Below are 24,932 nucleotides of genomic sequence, written 5' to 3' on the forward strand. Positions count from 1 at the left end.
TGGATTTGTGGAATACTGTGGAGACTCCAGGAATACTGTGGAGGCTCCAAAGGCTGCAACTCTGAAAGAAATAAATAATCAATGTCTCCCTCAAGTGTGTAATTGCACACCAGGTAACAAATCTGATTTTTGCAGACAAAAGCAGCTGTGGTTAAAACAGATGAAGCAATCACTCCTCCAGACCAAACAGAACTCACAGCAGCAGAGAAGTTGATTTCTTTTTAAAACATGTATATTTAGAACTGTAACGCTTACAATTTCATTAAACAATCTTAGTACAATGTGTTTAATCTAACAGTATATTACAGAACAATGTGAAAAATGATGTAATAGCAAACCATGAAAATGGAATTAATAATACCTGCAGTGTCAAAGTCACTAACTTGTTACCTTTTCCAGTCAAAGAATCCCAGCAGTCATTCGCACTAAATGATGCTTTGGGTTTTATCCAGAATAAAATGGTATGATTTCCACAGAGAAAGGGCATTCCTTCACAGAAAGAAGATGCATAATAAGAACATTTTCAGCTAGCAGGTCTACTTCATACATCTAATTAGAATTTTTAAATAAAAAATAAAATTAAAATGTTTAGACCAGTGCAGGGTGGCTATTCATTTTTCAACTTATTTGTGGTTCTTTTTGGAAAGAAGGTTTGTTTTTTATTTCCCCTTTGTAATTTAGCAGAAGAAAATAAAATAATAACAATGAGTTTGTCTAATGAGCAGCTTCTCACTTTAGTTTTGCTGACAAGTATTTGACATGGGACTGTTTCCTCTGTGGAGTCTGTTGACAACGCACCATTATAGATCTGCGAGTAGAAAAGGTCATTCTCACATTAAATGCACAAGTTTCAATATCAGAAGCAGGACATCAGAAGAAGTTGTAATTTTTCCAGTCACAGGTGAATTTGCAACATTCACAAAAATTACACTTTTTTTTTTTACATTTTTTGTATTTACATTTCAGATATAAATAATGAAATTCTTTAAGTTACATGTTTTAACTTTGCTTCACGATTATTCTACATCTGCAAGCTTTCCTGTATCAAACCAACCTCCTTCTTTCATCATGAATGCATAAGTCTGGCCTCTAATCAGTAATAATTACACTAAGCCTTTATGATGAAAGGTTGACTGTTCAAGTATCACATCATACTGAAATTTTTGCCCCAACTTAAAAATTGGGGCAGCAAACCAAGCCACTTAGAAATGGTAATAAAAGAAATTAATCTGGGAACTCAATAAGCCAAATAATTTATTATTAAATTCTATCATTATCTTTCTTTGGTAAGAAATATGCAAGAGGATAACCCAAAGCCCACCCTAAAAAAAAAAATCATATGTGACATCACAGTGTCTACTCTGTGAAGGTGAAAGCCTCAGAAAATTAAGGAATTTTGTTCAGTTAAGATTGTTTATAGCAGTAGCTCTTCCATGCATCTAAGTATGCAAATGATGGAAGTTTAATATAAAATTGCAATGGCAGGAATTAACAATGATCAAACAAACAAAATAAAAGCAAACCAGAAAAGCAACTGTTACACCAGTGAATGTGTTGTTGTATGTTCTGTTATGTTTCTGGCACATGTGTGGAAAAGCCTGTAAATTATTACATAAAAATTCAAGATTTGGATAATTACATCATCCAACTCTACATTCTAAAATATGTAGGAAGCATGAAATCTTTCAGCTGCCCGACAAAAATAAAGAAGTGGTCCAAAGATTTGGATTTTTTGCTTTTTGTTGCCCTGTGTTGGTTGTTGTGATGCAGGGATGTGACTGCAGGAAGAAAACCCAATAGCTGACACAAAACATACTAAAGTGGCAATATAAACTAGCTGACACAAGCCTCACTGTACATTTAAATTGATACAATTGTCTGGTGCTTCCATGGCCAGTACACGCCAGAGTGCCACAGGTCTCCTTGGAGTTAATGTTGCAACAAGACTGAGCAGGTCATTATCCCATAAAGTGCTTTCATATCCAGTTCCTAACAGGTTCCTGGGCTCCACTCCGAGCTGTCACGTAACGTTGACCTCCAGAACGTGGTCGTCCTTGCTGGGAATGACCAGGATTTGCATCCCTGTGCTGCTGTTGAAGACCTGGCCCGGGGAGAAGGGCTGGAGCCGGGGCATGGGCAGACCCTTGTGCTCCCCACTGGCTGTGGAATGCAGGCTCCCCCTGCTCCTGACACTGCTGCTGTCAGCCTGCTCATCCACATTCTTGTCCACAGACAGGTTATCGTTTTCAATCCAGCTATCTGTTTAGAACAAAAGAAAAAATAGAGCTTTATTCTACCAATTAACTCTAAAGGGTCATTCCAGAGCTCTGACAGTCACCTTAACACATGTTCACAGTTATTGATCATCTCTGCTGAGGTAACAGTTTGTGCGCACTTTTGGCCAGCACCAGATGCAAAAGAGTGAATTATATTGGTTTAGAAGGAAAATTTCAGTAGCATGACCTCTCATCTGTCACAGCCTAGAAGGATGCACACTAGCAGCTCCATTGACAAAAACTATGTTGCTTCTATGAGTGAATTTTCACTGCAGCTCTGGGACTACTCAGTACAGATAAATACTCTACATGGCTGTGGTACTTTAAACTCTGCATCTAACTGAATGGCCCACATTTTCAGCAGTTCTTTTATTTCACATTCAATCCCTTGAAAACTAGGAAAAAAATCACAAAGCTAATGAAGACACACACAATTCAGAGAAAATGGAACTGCAGGATTAGAGGGTTATCAAACAGTTTTCACTCGATTATAAATCCAGTGACAACTGACTTGCATACTAATCTTTAAAGGAAACATCAGAGAACAATGAATGCATTTATTATTCCTCCTCAGAGATTTAGGCGCAACCCAAATTCAAAGCTGCTCTTAGACTAATTTTCAACTTGAGACTGTGAGTGAAGGCAGCAAAGACACCTGTGAGTACCTGGTACATATATTGTCAGTGTATTTCTTGCTTTGCTTTTCTTTTTAAACAAGAACACAGGAAAAGCAGAGTAATTTCTGTAAGTAGCCATGTGGTCAAACTGGCCTTACCAGCATCAAGCTGCATGGAGTGAGCAGAATGGTGAGGGAGGTATTTAAACAATCTGACATCAGGGAAAGGCAGATGCCCAGCAAACAGAGGCATCACTTCCATGTGCACTTTGTGAGTTGCTCGAGGTGCTACAGGCATAGAAATCACTCCAGAGCTTTTTCCACAGACTGCCCAGTTACTACTGTTGTCAACAACTGCAAGAATAAAGAGAAAACACGATAAAGTTTTTCTGTAAAAAATGGAGTACCCTCAGGATCATTTTAGAGCATTTAGAAAATCTGCATTTTAGCAACATCTAAAAGCCCACCAGCTTTTATGTGTGAAGAGCTGGGCAAGGTAAGAAAACAGCCCTATGCAGAAGGGACCATAGTTGGGCCTCCAGCATGTATCCATCCAGTCTGAAGAACGTTTCTATTCCACTGGAAGGCAGATTAATGAGGAGAAAACAAAATCTTCCCAGTCTAGCAAAATGAAAACTGCTTTACTAAGCAGCTGTACCCACAATAAAGGAATTTATGCCATAGCAAGTCTGGCAAATGTTATTGTCAAGAAAAAATTAGGGGGAAATTTATTAAAATGCTTAAGAAAAATAGTCTTACCTTCATACATAAGTTTTGTTGTGCAATATCCATCTGATTCTGTTAATGCTTCATCTCTGTCAACCTCAGAGAGCTCAACAAGCCGGGTGATGGACACCTCTAAGGAGCAGAGTGAGCCTGTTTTACAGTACTCTGCATCCAAGGGTGGGAAGATTTCAGTTTTCACATGGTACAATGTCTGTCAGGAAGAAAACAGTGCTGTTGTCAAGAAAAAGGAGGTGTTTTATTTGTGATTAAATTGAACTGGACAATGGGTACAGTACCCACTTTACACGTAACAGACACATCCTGTTAAATCTTCTTAAGGCAAGAATCCCTTATAAGTAATGTTCACTTCGTTTTCTTACTCAGTTTAATAAAATCATAGACATGGAATCCTGGAATGCTGCAACAGTAGGGACCTTAAAGGACCATCTGGTTCCACCCCACCTGCCATGGGCAGGGACACTTTCCACTACAACAAATAAAATATGATTCAATTTATTTTTGATACCATCAGTGAAAATATAATTTTTCCTTCACTTCTGTACCTTAACTTTAGCCTTTCAATGCTCCTAAATGGACACAAATTTTACTACTTAAACAACTTTTACTTGTTTAAGTTTCTTAGCTCCTCCCTTTACAGACTCATCACTCAGATTCTGAGTAATACAGAACTACTTCATCCCTCTTGTCATAGTCCCTGGAATTACAGCGCCCACATCAAAGAACTGACTTTTAATTCCTACAAAATTACATTTCTACCGGAAAATCCTCACTGTTTCACAAAGGGAGTTGTCTTTAAAAACTCCAGAAAGATGCTGATAGAGGTGCCAGAAATGCTTGTTACATGGCAGTAGGCAAACAAACACCTGAAATGTTGCTCAATGCCAGTTTGCAACAAGCAGGTAGAAAACACTGAAAACAGACAAAAGGATTTAAAAAACAAGAGTATTGTCATGATGCTGCTTTTTACTCAAGCATCACAAAGGGGAACACTGAGTTTAGAGATGAGATTAAATAATGTTGATAAAACTTTCTATTAAATGAATTCTACCTAGCCTATGAGCTTCCTAGCTGATCAAAGGAATAAAAAGTTTGTCCATAAAGGGGAAGAAGAAATATTTCAGATAATGGCCTAGAAAACCCTAAATATTTCATTAGAGGAGCTCATCTCAAGCACTGCAAAAAACTACTTAGATGCTTTCAATAGCAAAGATTATCTTGGAAATTGCAATTTGCTTTGGAGAGTACAATCTTAAGCCAGCAGGGAAAAAGCAGCTCAGTAAGCTGCAGACAATCTCCATGGCACCAACCCAGAAAGGTGAAAACGGTAAAAAAAGGATTAAGCACAAGTGTTACAGCCCTCACCACATTTCTGTGGCAAAGATATGATTCCACTACATCACATCAGGCTGCAGCTCTGTCACTCACAAACTGACTTTCCAATGATTCTAAGTAAGTATCAACCTCATGAGATAAACAGAATTTTTCTAATATATTTCTTGTTTTTCACTTCTTATGAAACCATATTCAGTTAAGATATGCTACCCTATAATTTAGAAGAGTACTTACAAAAAAATTTTCCACTTGGAATTTGTAAGTGAACGGCTTCAAGGTAAGAGACTGTTCTTCAGAGGTAGCTGGACAAAAGCTGACTGAAAACAGGCACTGCAAGGAGAGAGGAAGCTCTTTTGTCCACTTCAGTTCCCATACAAAGAACATTGATTGCTTACTGTACACGACCTGAAAGAGAATGTTTAGAGTGTTAGCAGCTTCCTTCCTCCCAGAAAGAAGGGGAAATGCACACATGAATATATGTTTGTCTGTTGTGACATTGGTACAGTTTATAGAAGCAAACTCAATAAATCATTAGGGAAACATGCAACAAAATGACTAACAGTGAATCTTTTTCACAATGCACATCCTTTTAAAAGGAAGGATCCATTTCACTGTCAGAATCAAATGTTTCAATAGGAAACACTTCACATTCAGTGAAGTTCAATTTAATATTTAAAAATATCTTAATCAAAAGTCAAATTTAATAAAATTATTAATATGTTCTTTTATACTTTTTCTAGGCACCAAGAATGAACAATTTAATACCTTCAGCCAAGAGTGAAAGAAACTTCAGGGTTGCCCAGGGAACTTGTGAATGCCCCAACCCTGGAAGTGTTCAAGGTCAGGCTGGATGGAGCTGTGAGCATCCTGGTCTAGTGGAAGGTGTCCCTGCCCAGAGCAGGGGATTGGAACTTGCTCATCTTCAAATCCCCTCCCAACCCAAACTTACACCAAACCATTCTATGATTCTGTGAAACTGTTCTGGAACTGAACAGATTTACAGCTGTATTTAATTGGAAAACTATCTCTACCTGATTTTTTTTCCTAAAACCCAATGACAAACTGAAACCATAAGATGAATAAATTGAATAAACCAGCAAGTGAATTTTACCTGTTGAGATGCAGGGTTGAGAGGTACCAGCTGCAAATCTGTACACTCAGCAGAATTTTTTAGGCTGTAGTCTGAAAGCTGGAAACAGAGTTCTGACAAATTCTGTACGCAGACTTGCACATATTTCCTGAAAAATGTGACACAGTTTTTTCAATAAAAACTGAAGAGTTATATTGGAAGAGTCCATGTCCATTAAACAAGGCTGTAAAACATCCTCTTTGACGTTAAACAAAACCAAAGAAGTACACACCAACAGGATAACTGGGTTCATCCTATAGTCTTATTTCCAAACCCACAAATTTGTTTTATTGTCATGAAAGAACACAAGAGGAAATGCACAAGCTTCCGGGGGAAGACAGTAAAAGCCCAACTTATATATTGAAAAAACAAACTATAAACTATAAACATGAGTTATGAAATCTCCTACAGCACCATACTTTGTAAGAAGAAAGGAACAATAAATAAATAATGAGTACATTACCGTTTGCCAGCTGACAACAAGGAATGCTTAGCATTAAAGGGGATGCAGAATGTTAATGCAATAATAGTGGAGTAAATCGACCAAGGACAATCAATGGTCACCTAAAGAAAAGAAAGGAACACAGTTCTTACTTGCAATAGTCTTTGGCATAATGATTTTGCTTTTTTTCTCCTTTCTAAGTGAAACTTTTCTCATCAAGTGTCTATATCTAATGCATCCAGGAGGGGCAGAAATAAGCATTTTTAAAAAATCAGTATGTAAAATCTAATCTGAAAAAAAGAACAGGTTTTTGTTTGCCTGCGAGTGGGATATGAAATCTCAAACCAGCTTTTCCTCTAGGAACTGACATACCCAGTTCTAAAGACTATAAAAATAGGAAGGGGAATAGAAGAAAAAAAAAAAAGGACACCAATGGCATCTCTGACACCTTTACCCCTGGTAAAGGTCACTATCAAATAAACTGCTCTAAGACCTATTATTTTAATGACTTCATAATAATTTAATATATTAAATAGAAGCTCAAAATATTAAAAAAATGCATTTAATGTGTATTTGTTTTAATTTGAAGCAGCACACTTGACTTCATCTTACCCATGAATCAGAAGCTGGAATTAAAAGAACGCCATGCTACCTTTTACAAAGACACAGGTACCCTCCATGTTTATAAACTGTGTTAAAACACTAAGAGTTATATTACTAGCCAAGAGAACAGGTGTCAATTTATTAACAACAGTGTATATTTCTGCTAATATTTACAATTTCTTTACATTTTAACATTCAGTATAACTTTTGCACATATGTCTTTTGAAATAAGTTCTAAACAAGCAAGTTCCCCTTACCACCACTTCTATTTTGTGAAGTGCTTACCCCTGCAATCAAATACATTTAACAATAAAAAAGTTAAACTACATCTTACTTTTTGATCAACAGTAGCCATGCAATTGTCCTGTTTCTGCTTCTCTTTGTTTTTTCTGTGGTTTTCTTTATTTATAGTATTTCCCTTCTCCACTGCAGATTCTGTGGCTGATGGCAAATACATGACTTCTAGTTCAAATTCAATCACATGGTAAGCAGGAGCCACTGGCAAGCTGATGCTTGTGATCTTCTCAGAAGACTGAATCCTTAATGATGACTCTGAAATCTTTTCTATAGATGTGTAGAATGGGAAAAAAAGAAAATAATATAAAAATATGTGGCACCATAACCACTTCCCAGCAATGTTTGCAGAAACAGTAATGAGAAACCATGTTAAAAAACTCCACAGTAACCTCTTCAAACCAGCTATAATCTGCACATGTTAAATATTTAACTTCCCAGGAGTAATGCTCTATCCTTATTTAACTGCAAGAAGGTATCCACCACATTCCATGTAATAAAAGGCTCCTATTGTTCAGGAATGAACTGGGAGGGCAATTTAACAACAAACTTCAAACCAGCTAAAGAGCTACTTTAGCCCATCATAAGACACTCACTTACTCAAGTTTTTACAAAGTCAAAGCACCTTGTAAAGTCTCATCATTTCACTTCAAGCAACCTTGGACACACATGCAGCAGTTTCATGTGCCTTCTGGATTTCATCAATGGAAGTAAAATTGTCCAGCTATGTTTGTCAAAGTTCATACTACTACTTCAGTGGTGAAAATTTAAGACCTTTCTTGCACTGAAGTAATCAACTGCAAATCCTTAAAATTGTTCTTAATAATGACTATGGACAAACAGTGTCAGTGTTCTTAATGCCGTAAGTATTAATCTTCAGGATGACTGAATTTGTCAGCCCTTTAAAGATGATTCCTTTTCAGTTCCTGGCTTACCCCTGGTGTTGGAGTAGATGACAGCCTTGCTCTCAGGGTGGTACAGGATGGGCATGGCATCCGCGTTGCTCAGCTGCAGCGTGTCCCCGCTCTTCATGGTGTAGTGACCAGTGGTCACTGTGAACTTCACCTTCTGGGGAATGCCAGCCAAAAGGCTTTCTGGAGGACAGAGCAGGAATTGTTAACAGATTCCAGCACATGGTTACAATGCACTCACGCTTGTTAGCAGACAGTTGGTCACACAGGGGGGTAACTTACAAGTGTGGGGTTTTGGTGTTACGGGACACATTAAACCCAGCTCAGATACAACCTGTGGGGAAACCACTTGTTTCAACCTGAAAGCTCACACCCACTGCATCTTGGGTGGCTTAGATGAGCTGTCTGTCCAGCACAGATTTCAGTGAAATTCAATAACCCCAAAGAACTTACTAAGCTTTTAAAGTTCTCCAGGTTACAGACAGCTCTGTATTTTCACACCTGTCACTCCAGTCACACCCACGTGCTGTATTTACATGATCAGCACAACAAGAATGCCAGGGTGCACAGAGAATCACAGCTACCAGTTTCACAGGGGTCCCTAATTTGATTTATGCCCAATATGCCTGTCCTTCCTCAGCCACACAGTGCAACCTGGAGTGCCAGCACAAAAATCTTATTAGCTCCTCAGCTGCCACACTCAGTAGCCTGAAAAGAAATCATTATTAACTTCCATTTATACACTCTAATAAACACTGCAACAACTAGTGTTCAGCTGTCCCTGAAGCCAATGGATGCATTCAGAATTCATTTTTAGTAAGTTTATATCCTCTCTTGTAGAGAATCCCACTTCTTACTTATTTCTTGTAAATATCAAAGGGACTCTAGCATTAAGTTTGGAGGAATTTCTCCACAGAAAGGGAGAATACACATTGGAATGGGCTGCCCAAGAAGGTGGTCACTGTCCCTGGATATGTTTAAAGGGAAGACTGGATGTGGCATTCAGTGCCATGGTCTGGGTGACAAGGTGGTGTTTGGCCATAAATTGGAGTCAATCCCAGGGGACGTTTCCAGCCTAACTGATCCTGTGATCACAACAAGTAAGGAGCTCGGTCAATTAGAAATGTAAATATTCACTTCTAGTCAGTGTGGCAGCTCAAATCACACCTGATATTTCAGTGACAATACATATTCAAATCAAGGTTCAAAAGTGACACTATGTGTCCAGAACCAAGCACTGGAATCAGTTGTTCAAAACTGGCCATCACCAGCAGGACACGATGGCCAATTTGAAAAGCAAGGTTGTATTTTAGTCACAAGGCAGAGCAAGGCAAACTGAGTAATACTGAAGCCATGAAACACTTTCTCCAGTCCCACAGGAGCACAAGAGGAATCATCAAAGCAGCTTCAGCACAGCCACTGCACTTACCAGTCATGGGCTCCACTTTGAGCTGGGGCTCCTGGGAGTACACATCGTACTGCACAATGGGGTAGATGTGAAGGAGGACAAACTGCACCTTTCCCACTGAAGTGCACAGCTGCCTGAGCGTGTATGTCCCAGGTTCTTTGGCCTTGGAAGAAAAACATTTGAATTTTTTCTTAACTTTAAGAAAGTACTTCCAGAACAAGCCCTCTACTAAAGAACAGCATGCTTCCATCTCATTTTTATGAGGTACTTTGGGTTTGTAAATTAAAACTGCAGATTTCAGAAAACTTAAGTTTTCTGAGTAAATTACAAGATTTACAAGAAGGAGCCCCTTTTACCCCACTAAGATAGAAGCTCTAGAGTGCTGTCTGATTCAAGAGAAAACATCATCATTAACTAGTATTAATACTCAGGATAACTAATGTAGTAGCTATGCTGTCAGTTTGTTACTTTGGGGTATTGCCTTATTTGTTGGTTGGTCCCCCCCCCCCCCCAAGTTCAACATACACGAAAAAACATTATTAAGTACCTAAACAACACCTATGCTTATATGGCCAATTCATAAAAACAGTTATAAAATCCTACAGCATTTATATAAGGCACAGCTTTCAGCTCCAGCTATTGATTTCACACACTCCCCACCACACACTCTGAGTCAATGTTTACAAGAAAGTAACATATACATATTTCATTTCCAACTCTTCCCATACTCAGAGTAATGGGACTCTGGATGTTTCTCAATAAAATTAAAAACAAAAGCAGATCTGTAACACCTTCTAGTATATTTATTCTTGATTCTATTTGCTCTTAGGGACTGCTATGGAATGGGAGGTGTTTTCTTTTTTTTCATGTGCCACTTTCCAAGTGTAATACATAAATACCAATGCTGGGTATAATTAAATAAGTCTACAAGTTATGGAGAAAAGCTGTACCAACTCAACAGTCAAACCTCATGCAGTTATTTACATGGCAAATCCAGACCGAAATTCAGTATTATGCATTCTGACATTAAAGTCACTACATCTTAGCTCTAAAAACCCAGAAAAGCATGAGTAATACATAATATACATATACTTTAAATCTAACATGGGATGGGAATATTGGGTCTAAAGAATTTACACAATGCTTTCTGATCTCTTTTAGGCTTGGAAAAAAATGGAAGGTTGCTGTCAGCATAAATAATGTTAATCATCAGTGTACGGTCTACAGAAATGCTCAAACTCCCTCTGGGTCATAGAAGCACAGTCATTCCTCTTCCTGCAGAAGTGGTGCAGTTAAGCATTACTTAAAGAAAATCCAGAAAACAAATGATCCATTTCTATCCTCTGGCCAGCTGTGTAATCCAGTAGAAGCGACAGAGTGTATTACTACAATGATAATGGATTTTTAATAAATATTTTGCAAAGACTGCAGCTCAAATCTAAAGAAGCTTTCTTTGTTTTATCAAATAATACACTGTTAAAATTATAACATACTCAGATTTTTCCTTTAAAGACAGGTACATCATGCCTTAAACAACTATATTGTGGGATCCACACTGAGCAGTCTTCCCATGCAAAGTTCTTTTCTTGAAAGGAAGGTTGGGAAAATAGCAATGTTATAAAAGTAAGGATGTCTATCCTCAAGCGGCCACCAGATCAACAGCAGAACCAGAGAAATTCAAAGCAGAGGTCTAACTTGCTTTTCACCAATTTCTTCTCCTGATGTTTCCAATTGCATCCTGATCCCACTAACCCCAAATGCCAGCTCAGTGCATTCCCTAACAGCTCTCTTATAATAATGCTCCTTCGTCTGAAATCCACTTTTACATATATGTGAGTTCATTCAACAGAATGTGGCATTTCCAGCCACCAAGGCCTCTGGTCCAAATCCCATTAACCAGCTTCAATCCTCTGAAAGGATGAGAAATCTCAGAAATTAGGTCAGTAGGCAGTTCAAATGACTGCACTGCCATTCCACAGATAACTAGTAACTAGTAGGTTAGTTAACTTAGTTAGATGTTAACTAATGGGGACAATTTTAATTCTAATGTTCTAAATTCAAATACTTGTAGCTGATCTCAACTTTTTGCAGGTAGGTTTATTACATCGCCCAAGTGAAAAATTATTCTACCACCCTCTGCAGAGAAGAAAAGGCTGCCAAACCAAATTTAACCACACTATCACTTACTGAAGGGCTGGAAAAATAATTCACATCAAAGCTTTTAGATGCTATTCTGAATGACCTCAACAGCATAGGCAGACTCATGAGCAGTACATTATACTGTATATGAATTTATCAGTTAAATTTTTGGCAGCAATAGTCAAGATGTCTAAAACAGGTTTAGGAAGGCTGACTCAAATGATTTCAAGTAGAAGAGTCATCTGTATGTTTTAGCATAAACACAACAGCATCCTTTCAAGGGAAATGATGGAGAACAACAAAAAGCTGCAAGGGGAATGGATGACCCAAGTGCAACAAGAAGCAATACCTGGATATATAATAACAGGCACAATAACTCACCAGCACAACGCTCTTCCTCAGCCAGCATTTCTAGTTTCTCTGCCACGAGTGCTACAATCACCCAGCTACAAAATCATACCTGAATATTGAAGGTTATTTTATTGTCCCCTGGTTCCAGAGTCAAGTTGTTGCACTTCAAGACGTGAGCCCCATCTTCCAAAGTGAGCCCCGAGGGCACGTCCAGGGAGCTGCTGCTCTCCTGCCGCCGCAGCAGCATGTGCGCGTTCTTGCAGATGATCCCTGCAGTGTTCAAGGAGTTGTCCGAGGGGCTCCTCTCGTACATTTCAGCCAGCTCCAGTGCTGGCAGGCTGTTTCTGGACAAAGGCAAGCCTGCAATTTCACTTGGGAAGCTGACGACACCGTTGGAAGTTTTGTGCTTGGTGAGCCACTCGGCCGTTTTCCTGTAGCTGTTCTTCTCAATGCTGAAGTGAACGTGGATGGCAACCTGGTCCACCTGGACAGGGATGGGCATTTGGCTCAGCAAAGTCAACTCGATGGACAACTTCCCACCCACGTGGACAACAGCATTTGGAGGGTCAAAATGCAGAGTTTTCAGCTGGGCAAAGGAGTGCATAGGCAATATAACCTTTTGACCTGGAAAGATAAAAACAGGGATTTTATTATTCTCCTGTGCTGCCGGAGATGAACAAAGTTTTTCCTCTTAAAAATTCAATCCCAAGAGTTGAATGGATCAACAACTTTTCAACAATTAATTATTTCACAACAAATCACTGCTTTCCAATGTTTTACCTCTTATGAGAGTTAAAAGATGCTAAGATTTGTTTTACTTAGACTACAATTTCCATTTCCAGGCTATTAAAAACAACTGAATTAAGAGAGATTGTCCAAGTTGGACATTTCACAACTACTACAGAAGACAGTAGCATTAAGTGACCAACTTCCCAGAGCTCATACAAGTTTAAGAAACTAATAATCAGGCTGGTGCCTTGAGTCAGCAGCTCTGCTGTGCAAGGGGTTTTCATTCTCTTTTCTACATTCAAAAAAAAAAACCCTAAGGCAGTACCTAAAATGAATTAAGAATCAAGTCTAAAGTAACATATTACTTATTGTACATCAAATCATTAAGAAAAAAAGATCTGCATAAAAATAAGCAGTCTTCAGATCTACAGGAAGTGTTCCATAAGAATTTGAATTAGGATTAATATCTGACAAGAAGATATTACTGGAAGAGCATGAAGAAAAGAAAGGAAACAGGATGGATAAAATAATAAACTGCAGGTGGATGGGCACAGATCTAATATCAAAATCCAGAATGTACCATCACAAAGCTGCCACTTGCATGACAGCACTGAGAGACAAAGACAGGTTAGGAATTGAAAAAAACTCAACACATAATAAATTATAGGCTTTTAAAGCAGAGAAACATAACTGAAGGAAAACAAAGACTTTGAAGTATTCAGAATGAAAATGTTAATTATCCTTTCATCTTTGACTATTCTTCATTAGAGTAGATTTATAAATGTTTTGGAAAACACAAGTTCAGAAATTATATACAAAATAATTTAAGCCAATCAGAAAAAGCCTTCCCATCTACCTTTAGGGAACAACCAGACTGGAGCATCTTAAGTTTTAAGATCCAGACTTACCTTGGTTCTCTGCTTGCTGATTGGTAAAATCTAGTATTTCTTGGCAAAATCTTTTGCGTTCCTCTTCTGTTAAGTGATTATCACCAGCTAAAAGGCTGCTTGTTTGGAGATAACTAATGAAGTTAAGGAAAGAGGAGGTAGAAACCTATAACAATGACAAATTTGACTGAAAACAAGACATTCAAGTACTTCTTTTCTGAGCTTTAGAGACAAGACTTGCTGTTATCATCTCTGCACTTTTCCACTAGAAAATAAAAAATGGAAGATTTACCATCATCTGAGAGTATTGCAGAATATCAATACTTCTATAGCAGACCTACTAAAAATATGATCCATAATTAACCAGTGCAATCTTGCCTCATCTGAAAAGATTTATGAGCATAAAAAATTCATTATTTGGCAATAATCCATGCAGTGTGCAAGTTAAAGACACCTTGCTTCACACTGGCCAACATTTAGCAGTAAATAATCTTGAGTATTCTATTTTATTCCAATTTACCTGGCTGAGAATCTGCCAGATGTTACAGCATCACTTACCATAACTAAGTCACAAGACATTCTTTAACTTTTTAAGTGCTGGAGATATAAATGATCACTTGAATATTTAGCTAAGAATGCAATATTACTGGCTCAGATTCGTTATGAGCATTTGCACTGAAGCAGAAAAATTTTAAAGTGGTATGAGAATATTTTGTAAATACTGCGGCTCAAATCTAGAAAAGCTTTCATTGTTTTATTTAATAATAAATTTGCAAAGGAGGCTGACATGTATGATGTGTCTTGTTCTAAAAGCACATAAACCAAAAATCAGCACAACAGAACAACCCCCAAAATACACTCTATGGTATGAAACAACTCAGCTGTCTCAGCTCAGACTCAGCATGTCTGGCAGTCTTTACTGTTAAATAAAAGTTAGAGATATGTCAGAAAAATAGTTCCAAGCATCATTTCCTCCTGCTTGATTGTTCTGGCTCTGACTGTTAGAGGATACTTTTCTATCTGCCCAAGCTGCTTCTGACACTCAGCCAGCTGCTTCCTCGTGTGTGTGACCAGCAGTGCCCAGCCCTCAGCAAGGTAGGTTTTCAGTGCTCCTTGAAGATACACCTCTGCCTTCTGGGGACCTTTCTTCCTCCTTGGGAAATGAAAAAAATGAGCACAGAGCAATGTAAGAACCTTTGCAGTCAGGAAATCTCTTTGCATCTTTTCTTAAAGTGCTGATGGGGGAGAAGCACTGCACATAAATGCAGGACAAACTGCAGTGAACTGATATGATCTTGAATTTTCTGGTAACAAATCAACATATGGGCCTTCCTAATTGCAATTCACTTCAGCAAGTAGAAATGCAATTAATGTCATTATTCCATATGTAGACCTATCCCAAGTCAGACCAAATGAGGTGAAGGAACCTCACACAAATTAAACAAAAGCCACCCAAAGCTTCTGACAGTTAACTAAAATTTGCTTACTCAAAAATTTTAAAGCAGAAGAATACTTCAATGAAAATTTTATCATCACACAGTAGTTCCAAGGCAGTCTTTAAACCTAACATTACTGTCTCTGGTGAAAATTTAAGATAATTTGGGAGAATCTGTTGCAATGTGGAGATCAGACTGCTTAAATGAATATCGGTAGGAAGCATGCTCCAACATATTTTCCAAAAATAATCACTTATGACTCCCAAATTCTTCTAAATAAGAAAAACAAAATGACACTGAAAAATGCAGGAGGTTCTCTCACTGAACTTGAACAGCAGGGATAAAAATTAAAAAAAAAAAAAAAGTGGAAATCAGGAATCAAATCACTGTTTCACAGGAGGGGAAACAACCACTTTGCAATGATAACCTCAAATAGGAAATGGATTACGCTCTAAAGACACGTTTCCTGGCTTTTTTTAGATAGATGCAGTTCATATATGTAGTTAATGTAACAACTGCATTTACTATAGCCTGCTCCCTAAGGAGGCCTCTCGATTTATTTCAAAGTTTACAGTTATCTTTTCCAGACTTCTCTCCCCAGAAGAAGAAAGGATCAAGCTAAAGAACACAGAACAGTTAAAGGTAAGAATACAAACTTATGAGGTGAGAATTAAGGTTTGATAAAAGAGATTGCTACTTTTCTTTTTTTTTTCCCTGAAATACAGCCTGAAATATGGTTTGCTTACATTTTAAAAAACAGTTTTTAAAATTCCTGTCTAATTACAGCATATTTTCCTCAGGAATAATAGTCAACCTTTTCAAAGGCAATGCACTTAGGACATTTTATTTAAAGAGTCATTTACATATAAAACTCTGCCAAGTCCTTTCCCACAAGCTTAGCTGAGCGAATTCTTCCAATATTTGTGTACATTTCAATGGTGGCATGGGACAGATCCTGTATAAAAGAAAAGAAACCATTATAAGCTTTATGTACTTTTGGCAGCTGTATGATTATTTCACACAAACTCAGAGCCAGAAACTAAGTTACTGCAACAAAATGCCCAGAATGAGTCACATTTGCCCTGAGCACAGAATACACAGCAGTTTGTAACAGGTCACCTTCACTCCTCCTGCACCTGGCCATATCCCATGTCTGTTAAAGCCTAAGTAATAGTCAGAATAATTATTTTCACCAGACTGCCTTAAAGGAATTCTGCTTTCATTCCCAAATTGAAGTTTATCCCTCATCTTTAAGCTTAATGTCCAATGTAGCCACAGTGTCCAAGTGTTACCTCCCTCCCCTTACCCTAAGCTTTAATAACAGGAGCAAACCTTTCTCACAAAATTAGCAGTTACAAAACATAGACTGTGTTCAACCACCCAAATTCTTTCAAAAGTCCATAATAAACTCTGGCCAGATATGTAAAAATATAAAAAATAAATTACATCGTGATAGGATAAAGGGTAATGGCTTCAAACTGAGAAGATTGCTTTTTAAATGTGAATAAATCATCTTAGGTGTGTCAGTAAGTTTTAGCTAATTCTGTATTCTTGTCCACTGAATACAGGACAAGATTAAATATGGGTATACATAAAATGTATATCTTTACATGACAACTACACACAAAACCATCTTTTAGAGTGTATCTGATATCTGAATTTCCACTGCATAAAAGAGCAGTCATAAATACAAAGAAAAATGGCAATTCCTCTGGCAAAAACTGCAGATCCTACTTGGTTTCTTAAATTTAGGAAGTTACTGTTAAGCTTAACAGAGATCTTCAGGTGCAAGTTGGAACTGAATAGATAAGAGAAGCTGGCAACTCTCAAGATTTTAATTCTAATCCAGCTACACAACTAGCCCTATACATAAATGAAGAATAAAAGTGAAACCCAGTATCTTCAGACAAAATGTTTTGAGATTTTTTCCTTTTGATAACACTTTGTAAAATTGAGTATCACATAGTTTCCATGTTTCAAAAAAAGTATCCCATTTCCCTTCAAGTTTTCTCTGGAAAACCTTATTGGCCATATGCAAATATGAGAAATTTTAAAGGAAAATCATTTAAGGAAAAAAAAAAAAAACAAGCAAAACTGGTTGGACAAAAAAAATCCAAAAAGCCCAGCAAAAACTGTCAAACAAAGCCCTCAAAAAATTAAACACATTCTTGTGACAATCAAGAGTTTTTCCTTTTATTTAAGAATCTTCTATTTGAAGAACAAAACCAGCAAAATAAAAAAAACTGAAATTATTACAATGACTCCTCATTTGGGGAGCTGTCAGGAAATAGATGCACAATATTAGAATCCTCATCATGCATCAATCTATGACAGGTACAACCCTATTATCCACAGATGTCCCACAGTTTATACATATTTTAAAAAAAAAATCAACAGTATAACTTTAATCATGTAATACTCATTGCAAAATTCAAGGCCAGACCATTTAAAAGGAAGCTGAATTCACACCTCAATATTCCTCGGGGTAGGAGTCAGTTAATTCTGGATTTGGGATAGCAGAACATAACAGCCATGACATTGGCTTTTTTAATATCTAAGTATACATACCCACAGATAATAATTTCCAGCTCATAACTGTAAATATTAAAGTTAATGCAAATATTTGAAACTTGGGGCCCCTACAGAGTTCCAGCTGTAAAACAAATCAGCCTTGTTGTGTTCAGTGTGCAAGAAATAACCTTTGATACCAAAACACGGAAATACAAATTTATGTTCTCAATGTATCTTCTCAGGTTTGAAAACTTTGGTCCTATTTAATCTACAGTGCAAACACACACAAAATGAATACAAATAACCAAGACTCATACTTACTAAGTAGTGTTTTTCAAAAGCTTCTACAGATGATAAGGCCTCTTTGAGTTTCTTGTAAGGGCTCTGTGATGCATTGGCTTTGAAAAAAAGCAGGACAAAAGCTGTTACTTACAAACACATTCTGAGAACAGCACAGCTTTTTCTCCAGTAGGAAGTGGAGAGAAAACTAAAAACTAATATCACTTTGCAGCTCCAGGTGCAGGTTATCTATGTGCACACAATCAAGGATGTTCCATTTGTTTTTCCTATCATTTTATTTTAAATACTTGTCTGAAAGCATTAAGACCTTAATTCAAATCCAGTGCTGTTCAAGAACAACCACCCAAATGCTAAGTGGAGCATCAATGGAAAAACTTATACTTGCAATAGTAAGAACATGCACTGGTAGTTTGAAATACTAAATACACATTAAAAGAACTTGCAAGAGATAAAGTTCTATCAATGTGTGTGTGTATATGTAGGGATACTTGAAAAGTCAGATTACTGATGTACTTCTATGCTATGCATTTCAGACAATGCCAGCTCTTGAAGGAATTGCACCATTCCTGGAGTACCTGTTTCAGGGCGTTCTGCTCCCAGCCCTGCTAACAGATCCACAGTCCTGTTAAGGTCTTCTGAATTGGGTCCCTTCTCTGACACAAGTCCACACAGGTAACCCAGAGATTTTAACTGCAAGAGAAGCCAGATGCTTGCTTTCAATAGGCTATAAAATCAATATAAAACTCCTCTTGTTCTATTGCATCGTTCCATTGTCATTGTTTTAATATTATGCTGCTTATAGGATCTCAAAATTAAGTGTTATTCTCAAAGTATAGACTAACTTATTAAGGAATTAAATTGCATATAAGTTACTGAACCAAATATTGGAACATGTGCTTAAACACACAGATCCTTACACTCACAACACCTAACCTGAGTGAATCCTTCTGGTTTTCAACACAAACACAAAGCTTGAGATGTTCAGCAGTTAGGACCAAAGATTATTTCTAATAGCTGTGTCTGTATTTTTGAAAACTGTATAATCAAGGAAAGCAGGCAAGTCTGCAGTACAGTGATTAGGCAGCTTGCAAATTCACCTCAAGTATTGTATTCAGATGAAAACTTTCCTGAAAAAGAGATTAGCACAGCAAAAGTGTTAACAAGGTTAACTACCATAAAACCCCTTCTAGACAGCAGCTGGTGGCTCAACACCCAGAATATTATCTTAAAGAAGCTCTTATCTATTGGCCATTTGGTTAATTTACCGAGAAAATTCAATCAACTACAGAGGTTAGCCTGCAAAGGAAGAAAGGTCTCAGCTTGTCACATAAAAATGGGGATGGGCATGAACCTTTTTTTTAAATTTATTTTGAACTCCACTTAATTTTGTCACTAGTTCCTAAATTTATTTATTCAGTAAGTTCCACCTTACTGCTACTCATTATCCTAAAATTCTTCCCTTTACTCTTTGTGTTAGAAAAATGATCAAAGGGAAGAACATTTCCAGCTCACATTGGAATTTATCTTACCTAAAAACTGTAAGGAGAATGGAAAGACTCTGATGCACCAATTGCCATTTTAAACAATGCTTTCCTTCCTTTATTCTGACCTCCATCCCCTCTCTTTTGTTTTTTAGCAATAACTCTTCAAGGTGAAATTTCATTTCTCTGATTTTGTAATAAAACAAGGACCTCAAGGGCTCAATTAGAGGATTATGAAGTCTACTAAAACATGAGCAAACTATAATTAAAATAAAGAGCAAATATTCTACAGGCTATGCAAACAAAAGGGTGAGTCTTCAAAAGATGTTGGTCTTCAAAAACATCCACAGACACCACAGCAGACTATTTCAACAGTTTCTGGAGTTTACCTTCTTTCTAAAGTGTTTTTCAGCAGTGGAAAGCAGCAGCAAGCTCAAACATCACCTCTTTCATTGGAATAGAGTAAGTGGAACTTGAAACATGGATGTCTCATCTAGACTAGACTCAACAAAATGTACAGAACCCAGTATTAAATTCCACAATAAAAAGGACAAAATCTGTTCCAGGGAAACAAATATTCTGTTTCAACACTATAATACCACCACTTCAACACATCCTTCACTCACCTTCTCTGTGGCATAGCTCCACAGGCCAACTGTGTGGGAAACATTTGCATCTATTTGAGCCCTATCACAGCAGCCTTCTATTCTCTGTAAGACTTCCAAGCAACTCAAAAACACCCAGCAATCCAAAGCTCCAGGAGGAACTGAGACCTGGAGATGAAGAGATAAAATTAACTGGGAAATAAACCATCACCAGATGAGAAAATACTTCAGCAAAAGTACTTCTCTTGATACAGCACAGCAAAATCTCTTGGAAGAATTTACTCTCAGAATACAAAAAGCACAGCTCAACTCTTGCTGCCTCCTGAATAATTTATATATATTAGTTCATGAAACATATTAACTAGATTTGATACACTCATCAAGATGCAAGAGAAAGAAGACTAATAGGTCTTGGGAAAATTCCAGAAGTCTGAAAACTCAGCTTAAGGAATACAGAATTAAGAAAATTTTCTGTAAGTAGACTACTACTTTACTGCTACTTCTCTAAGGAGACATCAGTTCTAACTGAGTCTGAAATTAAAAGTATAAAGAAGTTTTAAAAACCTAGAAAAAAAAAATTATTCTGTAAGATTCCTTCACAAAAATAAGCTTATTCATTGAAGGATAAGACATCTGTCATGGACAATTATTTATAAAATGGAGATGATAACAAAAGAACACAAAAAGAGAAAGAGAAAGACAAGAGAGTCTGATACTAAAATATTTTCAAGAATTAAGATAAAGATGACCATAACTAAAGACATGGAATATAGACACAATAATGGTGTTTCAAAATCCTGCTCATAACCCGTGCAAATATGTTCCTTTGCAAAAGACTATAAAAGTCCTAAAACCCATAATAAACCAAGTGACTAATGGGATAGGAAAGTCGAAAGTATGAGCACAATGAACTTGAAGAAATAATAAAGATCTCAATTCTGAAAGAATTTTCAGGAATACACAGATCCAAAGAAGAGAGTAGTTTAGCTTTCTACTGTGTGTTCAGTGGTGACAAGCCACGTTAAGAGGTTTGTCTGCATTAAGAAAAAGGATCACAACAGGGATAAGTACAAGCTATGCACAATTAAGTGTCACTGCCTCGCAGTAAGAACACTGCATTCAGTTTGGATTAGCACAGCAAGACAGGAACATCAGAATTAGAGACAGTGCAGAGGAAAACTCCAAATACTGAAATACTGGGGGCACAGGACAGACTTGGGATGCAGCAAAAGGGGAACTGTAGGAAGTGCCTTCAGAGATCTAGAAGGCTACACTTTGGAAATAAAAAAAAAACCAAACAAACAAACCATAAAATACACACAAATAATACTATCTGTGGGAATTACACGTTAGTTTGAGAACACATGAAGGTGTCAGCAAAGCATCTGAAGCAGATTTGCAGTTTTTAAATGCAGATGAACAGATGGAACTTACTACCACAATGTCAGACAGCAAAAGTTAGCAGCTGCTGTTATAATGGCACAGATAAAACTAACAGAGCACCCATGGGATGATGACATGGGTAAGCCACAAAGGGATATTCAGAAATAATCTCTTCTTTTTGTTACAGAGGATTAGCCTGCATAACAGCATAATAACCACTCTGCCTTATTTCCTTCAATACAACACTGCTATAGATTTAAATTATGGGAGCTACAGTTCAACAGATTGGTAATAAATCCATAAAAGAAGCAGACAAATTCTAGAGGATAACTTTCCAGTTAGAAGAACTGGAAAGAAGACTAAAACACTTTAACAAACGTATTTGGTTCCCACATGTGATGTCTCTAAATTTCTTGCCAAAGACATCCTCATGATGACACAATCAACTGCAGCACAATTGTTATTACAGCATCACTTTGATAACTCCCAGCCAGCCCTTATTGAATGCTGGTCACCAACAGCTAAACTTGAAAGATCTCATTAGATCACCACTGGATGAAATACTTCACGCAATGGAACAGATGACACTGACTCACTTCCAACAGCTTGAGCTCCTGCACACAGTTGTGAAGAAGCTCCAGGGCTCGCTGGGAAACCTCCCATGGCCTCTGCAGGAAGATCAGCAAGGTGCACTGCCGGGAGAACAGGTAACTGCGCAGGTCCAGCAGCGTCGCCTCTTGGTTCTGAATCAGCTCTCTCTTCTCCATGTCTATTGGCTTCCGCAGAATTAAACCATTCCAGCTCCTCACTGGCTGGCAAAAAAAGGTCAGCCAGTTTGCACCATCTAAGTAAACAAAGTTAATATCCAAGAATCAACCACTGCTTTCTAGGAAAGCCTCTTCATCCTCCCTCCAGAGGCTGCAAGCTGCCTTAGTCCTTCCCAAGTTTATTACATGGATAAATGACTTAATGCTTAACTTCAAAAAGCAAACCAAAAACCCACCAAAACGTCCAAAGCAAGGTAAGATAACTTAATTTCACATTCATTTCCCATAAGCATTTTGTCTTCATTGTATGTTTGTTATCAGTATAGTAGCAATCGGCTTCTAATTTATTTATTAGCAATTAAGCCTACCTGAAGTTCAAAACGAACAAGCTTTATCTGTTTAAATATTTCTCATTCAGCCATCATGAATGGATGTGCCCCCACTTTAGATATTGCATTGGCTTCAGTCAGCACAAATCTATTTCACTGCAATTACTCCTGCACTGTATTTTCACCAGATTCATAAAACATATCTGATTAAAGCTGTTATATAACAGCATGTGCTTTAGCTCATTAAAACAGTTTAAAGCTATTTTATACTTCTTGCACAGTAATTTTTCTCGAAAATGAAGTTAAATCTTCTGTAGTGCAGATTAAGCACCTATTTCTATTAAGTTTTGCAGTGATTACCAAACATCTTGTGTAATTTGAGGCAACACTGAATGCACTTTTCCAGGAAGCTCTTTACTGAAAAACCTAGCAGTGAGCTGTAAAAACAGCAGCTGTATCTCAGCCAGATCAATACTTGTGTCATGTCATAGTTCAGGACTCTGGTTGTAGCAATCATCCCATTAGAGCAAAACACAGGTTTTCATTAAAAATTGCTTCCAAGCACCACAGACAGGAAACAAAATTTTGTTAAGACTGTAATTTATGGACATTTGTGTTCACACACAGCATAAAACAAGAGCATAAACTGCCTGGTGCAGCCTCCCTGTGACTGCCCAAAGCACAGGGCTGCTCAGCACAGCGAAGGAATCCATGCAATCAACATTTATTTCATATTTTCAGACACTTACCACCAGCCCCAAAGTTGACAACATACTGAGAGAACAAGGCATCCAGCTCATCATACTGCACCAGGGCATCCTCAAACTGCTGCAGCATCTCAAAGACAAAGGCCAGCTCTTCCTTTTGGCACACAAGCAATACAAGGAACATGTTACTGACATTATTTATGTCTGGTATTACAGCCTGTCCTCATCTATCCACAGAGCTCCAGGAACTACTTTTGCTAATTTTCATTTCACACATCTAGAAAAACGTGCCATTGAAGCAGATTTCTTCCCAACACAAGGAGGTCCACAAAAGAAGATTAAATCATACAGCTCTGCCAGTAAATTCTGATGTGTATCCAGATCCTGATTCACTACAAGGTATTGCTCATAGATCTATTAAAAGTCTGCATTTAAATAAGTAAATTAATAAATGCTGAAGACTCATCTCCCATAATAGCACTGATGATTTCCCCTCAGTTTACAACGTGAAGGCATCAATTGCAGTGCATCATAAAAGGATTTTTTGTACACAAACTGCTAAGTAGAAAAGGCCTCAAAATAAGATATATCCTATGCAAAAGATAGCACATGCAGTCAAAGGAGACATGAGGATGCCGTGGAGTAGACATCAGCATTGTACAGGACCAGAAAATTCCAAAGGAATCAAGATCTTTAATTTTATAAAACAAGAGGTTCTTGCTTTTCTCTAAACCAGCTAAAACAAAATTGTATTTACAACTACATTAAAAATATAGAATTCATAGCACTCTCTACATGGATTACTTCAAAATAGACACTATTCTAAACATCACCTCCATAAATACTGATAACAATCTAAACAAAGAAAACAGCAGCATTCATGTTAAATACCAATTGCAAGTTTGAGTGTGTATGCACAGTAACAGGACATTAACCCCAAATTCAAGATCAACTACTAAAACACTTTTTAGATGCAATTTGTTTGCTTCAATTGAGGTTCATAAAATTTTGACAAGCCTGAAGAGATTCTGCTTTTTTAACAGCAGGAAGCTGTATTACTGCATTATCCGTATTAAAAGGTAACTCAAACCTGCTGCAAACGGGATCCAATAATGCTGCTTTTAAATCAGTCTCCATAACTCCTGCCACAACCCTCAAAGAATGATCAGAACATTAAAAGTACCAGAAATCCAACCACAACAAAAAAGCAGCATTTTTAAAACTAAGACTAAAGTATTTTCTTCAGTATCAAGAGACTCCTAATCAAGTGACATTTACCTGGACCATGAAATACTCGCAGAAGCTCCATCCTGGCTCAGTCCTTTTCTCTCTCAGAGTTCTCATGTCATCTTCAAACTTGCCTAAGTTTTTGGTAAAGGACATGAGAAGCAATGTCCTGAGTTTGGTCAGGAAGGCATTCCAAGATTCCTGAGAACGGGAAGAGTCTTTCAAAGGGTCAGAAAGTACCACACATCTGTAAAGAGATTGATAAAACTCTATTTGAGGAAGAAAACACATAATTCATATATAAATGCCCAGCTGAATACTG

General features: G+C 37.5%; 1 protein-coding gene across 1 annotated transcript in view; it reads right to left on the reverse strand.

Moving 5' to 3' along the window:
• Positions 1-214: 214 nt before the first annotated feature.
• The window catches only part of TRAPPC10 (trafficking protein particle complex subunit 10), a 37,543-nt gene continuing 12,825 nt past the window's right edge, over positions 215-24,932 (reverse strand). The window contains exons 5-23 of the mRNA XM_002189925.7: positions 24,662-24,857; positions 23,426-23,537; positions 22,177-22,424; positions 20,219-20,365; positions 18,687-18,801; positions 18,133-18,209; positions 16,164-16,255; positions 14,877-15,017; positions 13,886-13,998; positions 12,358-12,872; positions 9,780-9,921; positions 8,375-8,533; positions 7,480-7,709; positions 6,564-6,664; positions 6,083-6,209; positions 5,206-5,376; positions 3,652-3,829; positions 3,052-3,246; positions 215-2,259 (exon numbers count right to left, since the gene is read on the reverse strand). Coding sequence (XP_002189961.6) covers positions 2,021-2,259; positions 3,052-3,246; positions 3,652-3,829; positions 5,206-5,376; positions 6,083-6,209; positions 6,564-6,664; positions 7,480-7,709; positions 8,375-8,533; positions 9,780-9,921; positions 12,358-12,872; positions 13,886-13,998; positions 14,877-15,017; positions 16,164-16,255; positions 18,133-18,209; positions 18,687-18,801; positions 20,219-20,365; positions 22,177-22,424; positions 23,426-23,537; positions 24,662-24,857 — 3,298 coding nt within the window. The 3' untranslated portion in view covers positions 215-2,020. The remainder of the gene's footprint in view (positions 2,260-3,051; positions 3,247-3,651; positions 3,830-5,205; positions 5,377-6,082; positions 6,210-6,563; positions 6,665-7,479; positions 7,710-8,374; positions 8,534-9,779; positions 9,922-12,357; positions 12,873-13,885; positions 13,999-14,876; positions 15,018-16,163; positions 16,256-18,132; positions 18,210-18,686; positions 18,802-20,218; positions 20,366-22,176; positions 22,425-23,425; positions 23,538-24,661; positions 24,858-24,932) is intronic.

The sequence above is a fragment of the Taeniopygia guttata genome, chromosome 1 (genome assembly GCF_048771995.1).
Source record: "Taeniopygia guttata chromosome 1, bTaeGut7.mat, whole genome shotgun sequence".
NCBI lineage: Eukaryota > Metazoa > Chordata > Aves > Passeriformes > Estrildidae > Taeniopygia > Taeniopygia guttata.